This window comes from Macrobrachium nipponense, chromosome 2 (assembly GCF_015104395.2).
Source record: "Macrobrachium nipponense isolate FS-2020 chromosome 2, ASM1510439v2, whole genome shotgun sequence".
NCBI classification, from domain to species: Eukaryota; Metazoa; Arthropoda; class Malacostraca; order Decapoda; family Palaemonidae; genus Macrobrachium; species Macrobrachium nipponense.
The window spans coordinates 83,117,532-83,127,732 of record NC_087201.1 but is presented as its reverse complement, the minus strand read 5'-3'; the positions used below and the strand labels follow the sequence as shown (position 1 = coordinate 83,127,732).

Here is a 10,201-nt window from a genome sequence, read left to right as displayed (position 1 = left end):
GTGGTCCGTCTTCTGTGGTTGGTGTCGTGGACGGGGTCTCTCCACTCAGAGCCACTCTTCAGCAGGTAGCGGCTTTCCTCGTCTTCCTTTGCTGAGAGAAGCTCCTCTCCGTCTCCGCAGTTAAAGGCTACAGAGCCGCTCTGGCCCTAGTCCTTAAACTGCGGGGAGTGGACATTTCCACAACCATGGAGATCTCCCTCCTGATGAGGAGCTTCGAGAGGTCTTGCCCACCCAGGGAACTCTGGCCCCCGGGTTGGGATGTAACTCTCATACTTAAACTGACTCGCAGACCTTTCAAGCCGCTCCGAGAGTCATCAGACAGGGATCTGACCCTGAAGACCGTCTTTCTGCTGGCCCTAGCATCAGCGAAGAGAGTAGGGGAACTTCATGGTCTTTCCTTCGATGTTAAACACTCGAGGGGATGGGGATCGGTGACGCTCGATTTCGTCCCGGACTTCGTAGCGAAGACTCAGAACCCTTCAGTCCCTGACGACCGGTTTGAGTCCTTCACGATCCCCTCCCTGAAGGACTTCACCGACAACGATGCGGATGAGATGCTGCTTTGTCCTGTGAGGGCGCTACGGCACTATCTGAAGAGGACTTGTCACCTCGGGCCTGAGTGTCGACGCCTCTTCATTAGCACCGGGTTTACCAATAAAAAAAGGTGTCCAAGAACACTTTCTTTCTGGCTTCGCTAGGTAATCCAGAAGGCGTACTCTTCAGACAGGAGTGACGACACCAAGACCCTTCGTCCGATAGCCCACGAAGTCAGAGGTATTGGTCCAACCCTTGCGTTCCGCAAGAACTTCTCCATGGCACAGGTGCTGAAGGCAGGGGTTTGGGCCAACCAGACCACCTTTACCTCCTACCTTCAGGATATTGCCCACAGGTCCTTGGACACCTTTTCCTTGGGACCCGTGGTGGCTGCTTAACAAGTTGTGTAGCTTACCCAGCTCCCTCGCCGGACAAGTTAGCATCTCATCCTTGTGAGACTGCATGAATGGAAGAGTGAATGAGAGTGTGACTGGCTTCTCTTCCTCCTCTTTTCTCCCCTCTCCCTGTGGGCAGAGGGCGGCGGTCGTCACTTTGCTGGACAGGATGCTGATGCAGGTAAGCTACGCGACTGAGCCCCGTCCTATCCCTTTCATTAGGGATAGGAGCGTTTATCCGCCACTCTTCTAACAAGGGGGGAGTGGATGCCAACAAGAGACAAACCCAAGACTTTATATTTTGCTCTTAAGTAGGAACTAGTTCTTGCTTGCTATTCATAAGAGGCACGCTTGCCTCCCTCTTATGAATTTGGTCCAGAGGTCTGACCACTGATCCTGCAGTGCACACCCCGATCAGTTGGACGAAGGCTAGGCTCTGTCCCTCTGCTCTTACGACCAGGGAGGGAACCAAGGTCGGACGAACACTAGTCTGTTCATAAGACTCAGATTCCACCCACCAATAAGTGAGTCTTCCATATGTAAAGGACCGAGGGTTTGTATTACGTGTCGGAACAAATCACAATTTGTTGTAAATTATATTTTTCCTAACTATACAAACCTGAGGTCCTTTACACATAGTCCCACCTCATGCCACCCCTCACTCTGTTCCTGGGCCTAAAGCAAAGTGGGTGTTTACCTTCCAGTCGGGCGGGACTCCCGACCATCGGACAAGCAGTTAACTACCGAACCACCTTGTTCGAAAGCTTACGAACGGTTCCAGCTGTGCTGTAAGTATATTCCATATGTAAAGGACCTCAGGTTTGTATAGTTAGGAAAAATACATTTCATGTATGACACTTACCTGGCAGGTATATATATAGCTATATCCTTTGTCGCACTGGCAGAATTTTCAAAACTCGCGGCAACCGCTAGATTACTGGTAGTTCAGGTGATCGCCACCCCGTTCCCGTGGCGCTGGTGCTCAGAACCATTCCCATTTTCATCAGATTTTCTCTGCCAGCCGAACCGTCAACATCGTTGAGGGTTCCCTGCTAGAATTTCGAGCTCGTTGCTGACTTTTCGCGGTATATGGACGGATTTTTTGGTATCGTATTGGAAAGTTAGATTGGCAATCGCTTTAGGATTTTTCTTACAATGTCTGATTCTGGTATTATCTTTAGAGTGTGTGTGAAAGAAGGGTGTAAGGTGAGACTACCAAAAGCTTCGGTAGACCCTCACACAGTGTGTAAGAAGTGAAGAGAGGGTGTGTGTACTTGGGACAATAGATGTAATGAGTGTGAGAGTTTGAATGAGAAAGAGTGGAAGACACTCACTAAATATGTGGAGAGATTGGAGAAAGATCGAGTTAGGAGATCTGTGTCTCAGAGTGAGAGGTCAGGCTCTTCTAGTAAGGCCTTGAAGGATTCATTTACTATTTCTCCACCTCCTTCCCAAGTAGAAGTTGTAGCACCTTCCCTTCAGGTTTCTCCTGCGCCTGCTGCTGTTTCTGAGGATGCGAAGGATTCACATTATGTTAAAGTGTTTGCTGCCCTAGCATTGATGGGCGATCAGATTCAGCGTCTTACTGACAAAGTGGGTGTTTTTGATGTGTGTGACAGTGTAGTGGAGGGGGCGGCTGATCGTCTCTCTCGTGCTCTTAGACCGCTTCCAAGCTCCCAGACCCAAGGGAGAAGGTATGTCGACAGTCGAAGGGAGGCGAGAGGGGTCCCCATACGATCAGTCGTCCCTTCAGGCAGTCCTGTTGCGTCCCAGGCTGCAGCAGTGCGCCGTAGGAAAGGCGTCACTGGGAAGTGTTTTTCTTCCTTCGATAGCTCTGCGTCAGGCAGGTATCGGCGCTATGCGGAGGAATCGCGTCCCCTCAAGAGGATGCACAGACCAGTCGCATCTCAGGACGAACTCGGCTACGCGCAAGAGAGATGGAGTAGCCCCGAGATTTTCTCATCTAGTGCGGAGGAGGACGATATTCCTGTCAAAAGGAGGAGAACGTTTCGCTCAAGGGAGGACGCAAGACGTTCTATGGCCGGCAGTTCTCCGGAGAGAGAGACTCCTTCTGCATCCTGGGTGCACTCTCCTGTCTCTTCTCCGTCTCGCAGACCTCAAGTCCACTCTCCTCGTCGTACCAGTGCTTCACGCCTTCACTCTCCTCCTTCGCGTGCGATCCGTCAGGAAACGGACACTAAAGACTTTCTCAGAGAGATGCAAGTGAAATTAGCCGACCTAGTTAAGTCTTGGGAAGCAACGGATCAGCCTTCCTCAAGACGTAAGGACGCGTTTCTCCCCGTCAAGTCCTCCAAGAGGACGCATGATAAGAGTTTGCCTCCTCCTCCTCGTCCTTCGGTTTCTTGGACAGGACGCACGGTGCCGGCTATGACGGACGATCGCTCCGTGATGCAGGACGCAGGACGCAAGAACAAGCCGGATAGACGTACAGTGGACGCAGCTCAAGCAATGGACGCAGGACGCAGGCGGCAGGACATTAACCTGTCTTCCTCCCGACTCTTCCGAGAAGACTTTCGTCAGGACGCGATTCCACATTCGCTATCTAAACAAGTTTTGGATCCGTTCGCTGGGGATAATCTTCGACAAGACTTCGGCTTCCAGGATGTTTCGTCAGCGGAAGAAGACGTTTAGGACTTAGTTTCTGAAGAGGAGAGAGATGTCGAAGCACCATCTTTGGATTATAAAAGGTTGACTGATTGCCTCCTTTCAATCTTCGAAGGGGAGTTTCAACCTTCAGCTCCGTTGTCTCCACTTTCGCAGTTCTCGAGGAACAAAACCCCCAAGAAATCATCGTTTTTGAAGATGACTCTTTCAATTACTGCCAAGAAAGCCCTTCAAAGGATTAACTCCTGGTTGAAGGAAAAGAGGGAAGCAGGGAAGACTTCTTTCTCCTTCCCTCCAGCCAAGTTGGCCTCGAAGTCTGGGGTCTGGTATACGACAGGGAAAAGTCTTGGCCTGGGAGTACCTGCCTCCTCCCAGGGGGACTTTTCCAATATTGTAGACAGCTCCCGCAGGCATGCTCTGCACGCTGCCAAGATTTGATGGACGTCTTCAGAGTTGGATCATCTTTTGAAGGGCATTTTCCGGACTTTTGAAGTGTTTAACTTCCTTGACTGGTCCTTGGAGGCTCTGGCTCGCACCTTAGAAGACAAAGAATCGTCTGCTTCTCAACTCTCAAGCAGTATTATGTCCTGCATGGACAAAGCCCTGAGAGATGGGGCGAACGAATTGGCGTCCCTCTTTACGGCAGGAGTATTGAAGAAGAGGTCCCTCCTGTGCTCTTTTTGCAGCAAAGGGCGTTTCTAACGCTCAGAAATTGGAGTTGGTTTTCTCCCCACTCTCAGATCAGCTTTTTCCTTCAGAATTAATCAAGGATATCTCTCTATCTTTGACTCAGAAGGCGACTCAGGACCTTTTGACTTCGTCTGTAAGAAAATATTTGCCCCCCAAAGTGGTTAAGAAGACACCTAAGGAGTCAAGGCAGGCTCAACAGCCCTTTCGAGGTAAAACATTTTCTCGCCCCTCCTTTAGAGGTAAAAGGGCTCCTCCCAAGAGAGGGTCGAAGCCCGCTAACAAACAATGAAGCACAAGTCCTCCAGACATCAGTTGGGGCCAGACTCCAGGAGTTTTGGGAAGTTTGGCACAACAAGGGAGCGGACCCTTGGGTCGTCACGATAGCCAGGGAAGGTTACAAGATCCCCTTCCTGAAGAAACCACCTCTTTCTTCATCCCCGAGGGATCTTGGGGCTCATTACAACGATCCAGAGAAAGAAGAGGCTCTGCAGGAGCAAGTCCTCTCCATGATCAGGAAAGGAGCAATAGAACCTGTTCTGGACCACTCATCCCCAGGATTCTACAACCGGCTTTTCTTAGTAGCGAAATCCTCGGGTGGATGGAGGCTAGTACTGGATGTAAGTCATCTCAACTCGTTTGTGGAAAAGACAAAATTTACGATGGAAATGAACGTGGCAGTACTGGCAGCGGTGCGTCCAGGGGACTGGATGGTTACCCTGGACCTTCAAGACGCGTACTTCCACATCCCCATTCATCCAGGATCCAGGAAATACTTAAAGTTTGTGATCCAGAACAGGGTCTTTCAGTTTAAAGCCCTCTGCTTCGGACTTTGCACAGCTCCGCAGGTGTTCACAAGAGTGATGTCGAACATGGCGAAGTGGCTGCACCTACTAGGGATCAGAGTCTCTCTCTACCTAGACGTTTGGCTTATAAGATCCCAATCAAGACAACAATGTCTGGAGGACTTAAAAGTGATGTTGGAATTGACAAACGAATTGGGTCTGATGGTGAACTTAGAAAAGTCGAATCTGATCCCCAAACAGGAGCTTGTCTATTTGGGGATTCTGATTTCCTCAGCAACTTTTCGGGCTTTTGCATCCCCCGACAGGCAAGTTCAGTGCCTTCGGAAAGTGCAAGCCTTTCTAGAGAAAGACCAATGCTCGCTGCGAGAGTGGATGAGCTTACTGGGGACTCTCTCGTCGTTGGAGCGGTTCGTTTCTCTAGGAAGGCTTCACATGAGACCCTTACAAATCTTCCTGAACGAAGTCTGGCCAAGAAAATCGCAACCGGATTCCTTCCTGTTTCGGATTCCTTACAAGATCAAGGAGGAATTGCAATGGTGGCTAACTCCAGGAAAGTTAGCGGAGGGTGCGTCGCTCCAGCAGAAGAACCCAGACCTTGTGTTATTTTCAGACGCATCGGACGCAGGGTGGGGAGCGACTCAAGGCCCTCAAGAAGTGTCAGGTCTTGGCATATAAACAGGAAGGAACTGATGGCGATTTTCTTGGCTTTGAAAGCGTTCAAGGCGTTGATCCGCAACAAGGTTGTGCAGATCAACGCAGACAATACCACAGCTCTGGCGTACATCCGCAAGCAAGGAGGAACTCATTCCGTATCGCTGTGCAAGTTGGCGGAAGAAGTCCTTCTGTGGGCAGAGAAGGAGAACGTCACCCTGCTCACCAGGTTCATTCAAGGGGAGAAGAATGTGAGAGCGGACCTGTTGAGAAGGGAAGGTCAACTTCTGTCTACAGAGTGGGCCCTACATCTAGAAGTATGCCAGAGCCTGTGGAATTTATGGGGTCGTCCAGTGGTGGACCTGTTTGCGACCGCAACAACGAAGAGGCTACCGACATACTGCTCTCTGTCCCAGACCTTCAAGCAGTCGCGGTAGATGCCTTCCTTCTAGATTGGACGGGCCTAGATGCTTACGCCTTTCCCCCGTTCAAGATTTTAGGAAAGGTCATGAAGAAGTTCAGGGAGAGTCAAGGGACAAAACTGACTCATAGCCCCCTACTGGCCGGCCCAAGATTGGTTCACAGAAGTACTGGAATGGACAGTGGACATACCAAGAACACTTCCAGCAAGAGTAGATCTACTCAAACAGCCTCACTTCAACAGGTATCACAAGAATACCCTCGCTCTGGGTCTGACTGCGTTCAGACTATCGAAAGACTTGTCAGAGCGAGGGGGTTTTCTAAAGAAGCGGCCAAAGCTGTGGCCAGAGCAAGAAGAACCTCAACAATCAAGGTGTACCAGGCGAAGTGGGAAACCTTTCGTAAGTGGTGCAAGAGTCGGAAGGTTTCTTCATCCAGTACCTCTGTGACCCAAATTGCGGACTTCCTTCTGTATTTGAAGAAGGAAGCAGGTTTATCAACTCAAACAGTCAAAGGATACAGAAGTATGTTAGCCTCAGATTTTAGACACAGAGGCTTAGATATTACCAATAATTTGGATCTGAGAGACCTCATAAGGTCCTTTGAAACAAGGAAGGAACATCGTTACAGAACTCCTTCTTGGAATCTAGATATAGTGCTGAAATTTCTAGGAACTAATAAGTTTGAACCGATGGGTCAAGCTTCTTTGAGAGATGTCTTGAAAAAGACGATCTTTTTGGTGGTCTTGGCCACAGCTAAAAGAGTTAGTGAGCTGCAAGCCATTAGTAAACATGTTGGCTGGAAACATGACAAGGCAGTATGCTCTTTTCAGGAGGACTTCTTGGCCAAGAACGAAAATCCATCTCATCCTTGGCCAAGGTCTTTTGAGATTATGGGTCTGTCAGATCTTGTGGGACAAGAGCAAGAATGAATGCTTTGTCCAGTAAGGGCTTTGCGCCATTATCTAGAGAGAACTAGGAGTATTAGAGGGACTTCAGAATCACTTGGGTGCTCTGTGAAGGACCCCAGCAGAGCCATGACTAAAAATGCTATCGCCTTCTTCCTAAGGGAGCTAATTAAGGAATCACATATGCTATGCCAAGAAGAAGACTTTGGCCTGCTTAAAGTCAAGGCGCATGAAGTGAGAGCGGTAGCTACGTCCTTGGCATTCAAGAGAAATATGGCCCTCAAAGATATTATTGAGACGACGTTTTGGAGGACTAATTCAGTTTTTGCCTCTCATTTATCTTAGAAACGTCAAAACAACTTTTGACAACTGTCAAACGTTGGGCCCTTACGTGTCCTCAGGTGCAATATTGGGCAAAGGAGATTCCACCCCATAACTTACTAACATGCTAGGGTATTTTAATTAGTTTGTAGCGTTTTTATGGTTGTCTGAGAGGGTTTATTCCCTCTTCAGTCTATGAAGTGTAGTTAGGGATAATGTGTGTGTGTGTGTGTGGTTCAGGTGGTCTAACTCTTCCTAGCATGAATGCCCGTGGTAAGAGAGGGCTAGGGTTTCCTGTCAACAAATTGGTCTCGTCCAGTTGTCAGACCCTTTTGATAGCTTCTTCAACATTCAGGTCACGTCCTAGTTGAGAGCTACTAAGGTTTAGCAGGCTAAGAGGCAGGACCTATGAAGTCAGCTACCTTAGCAGGTAAGGAACCAAAGAGTATTTTAAAATTTATTTTAAGTTTTAAACTCTGACGATGTTACTGTCTTTGACCCACCTCCAAATGTGTCAATCAGCTATATATATACCTGCCAGGTAAGTGTCATACAGGAAAATGACGTTATTATGATATAACAAAGTTTCATGTATACTTACCTGGCAGGTATATATAATTAAATTCCCACCCGCCTCCCCTCAGGAAACAGGGTTCAGAGAAAATCTGATGAAAATGGGAATGGTTCCGAGCGCCAGCGCCACGGGAACAGGGTGGCGATCACCCGAACTACCAGTGATCTAGCGGTTGCCGCGAGTTTTGAAAATTCTGCCAGTGCGACAGAGGATATAGCTATATATATACCTGCCAGGTAAGTATACATGAAACTTTGTTATATCATAATAACGTCATATTTACGACAAATTGTGATTTTTTATAGTATTTTATAGTAATTGTGTTATTTTTATAGTATATATCTAACTCAGAGTGATTATATGTACTAGATAAGGTAAATGATGCATCTAATAAGATGATCATGTTATAATGTAGTATAGTATAGAGTACCATACAAAAATCAAAGGAAGATAGCATAAAAGCCAGGACCTACACAATTACTGTTACATGACTGAATTTCTTTTAGTATTTTGCCAGTAATGTATGACATTAATAGGCCTTTTACATTTCAGCTGGATAGTTATAAATGATAACCATGCTCCTATACCAACCCCCCATGTGTGTGACCGATGCCTTAAGACCTTGTGGTATGATGCTCGGGGAAGGAAGTTACAGCCTAATATACGTGTCTATCCATTTATTGATGAATTTTTGTCTCAGCAGAAGAAAGAGTTTAAGCACCTGTAAGTGTCAGTTTTATTTTTATTACCAAAAAATCACCTAAGTGAATAGTTTATGTCCCCATGGCCATTGTAATTCTGCATTTCTATATGTTTATATATATATATATCATGCACAGATTTTGTTTGATTTTATATACTGTATATAAGCCATGCATTGGGAAGGAAAACTGTCAACATTTTTCATATACTAAACACTAGTACAGTATAAATATTTTCTTGAAATAGTTTTATCAAACTGCAGTAGATTTTCAGCAGTCCATGGGAGAATGAAAATTGTATATCATACTTTTGTTACAGGAGTTCAACAGGAACTAAGTAGACTTTTGGGAAGTGAGGATGTAGACCATGTTGAAGATCTTTTCATCAAGAAATCTCTGCCAATTAGACAGTAGAAGCAGAAATGTTCTGGAGAATGTTTTGGTTATGAATATGGTAAATGACACTTGCACATATTGGTAATTATTCTTCCACACTACTAAATAACATTATGTTGAAAATTAGATTTTTAAATTAATGCTTTAGCTTTATCTAGAGAGACTTGGCAAGAATTGAATAATTCATCATAAAGTACTTAGTTGTCTAAAGTACCTGTACTGTCTTTTAAAGTAGGAGGAGGTAATTTGAGCATTTTCATGTGCCTTCTGCATTATACATGGATTTATTAAACAGCTTTCTTTAGCAACAGTGGCGGAATATATAATATTAAGATGAAAAAATATAGAAATTTACAATTAAATTCTTTTTTGCTGGACATTTGGTTAATATGGTTCTAACATGCAGTAATAATTTTGATGGACATCCTGCCAAGCTAGAGAAAGCCCATAAAGTATTTTCATTAACCCTTTCGCATTGATAGAAAATGTAGTGGTGGTAATGAAGTTTACTACAATCTGTCTAAGGTAGGGAACACTGACATATGTTCATGATTGTATAATCAGGCAACTTGAATTGGTCAAATTTACAAAATTGTATGTCATTAACCCCTGGGAGCCAGTATAAAAAAATTAATTTGCAGTACCCCAAGCTGGGAAAACTTTGAAGTTGCCCAATGTAAGAAAAAAACGCTTCATTTGAAAGAGGAAGATATGCAAATACACATGCTGTAAGAAAAAAAATTCTTAAAAATTTTCCCTACCTTGCATGAGAAGTTGAAAATGACTATTTACAACCCTTTGTGGAGACTCTTGTTCAAGGCAATTGTAAACTTTACTTAGTTATAGTACATGTTTTATTTATATAGTACATGTTTTTTCTAATAAAGTTATTTTATTTTGTAAAATTATAATTACTGCTCACACACATCAAAACAGAAAAGAAATAAATTCAATAACAAATTTTGGGTATATATGCTGTAAAATATTTACATAAATTTATCAAAAACAAAGATGCAGTAACATTTTGGGATTTATACATGGTTTGTTCATATACGGAACAAACCTTCGGTCTTAACATTAGGATTTACTAGCGCCAAGCTGGAAACCGGTAGAATTAAAATTACACTTGTGAGATCCAGGGACTATTGGCATCTATACCAGGTCACAGGGCATGTATACCCAGA

The 10,201-nt window shown here is 45.4% G+C and overlaps 1 protein-coding gene across 1 annotated transcript in view; it reads left to right on the top strand.

The window, feature by feature from the left end:
• The window catches only part of LOC135220730 (uncharacterized), a gene marked incomplete at its 5' end in the record, with an annotated part of 198,820 nt that extends 188,892 nt beyond the window's left edge, over positions 1–9,928 (top strand). Inside the window, 2 exon segments of the mRNA XM_064258169.1 lie at positions 8,473–8,643; positions 8,941–9,928. Coding sequence (XP_064114239.1) covers positions 8,473–8,643; positions 8,941–8,962 — 193 coding nt within the window. The 3' untranslated portion in view covers positions 8,963–9,928.
• Between the last annotated feature and the right edge of the window lie 273 nt (positions 9,929–10,201).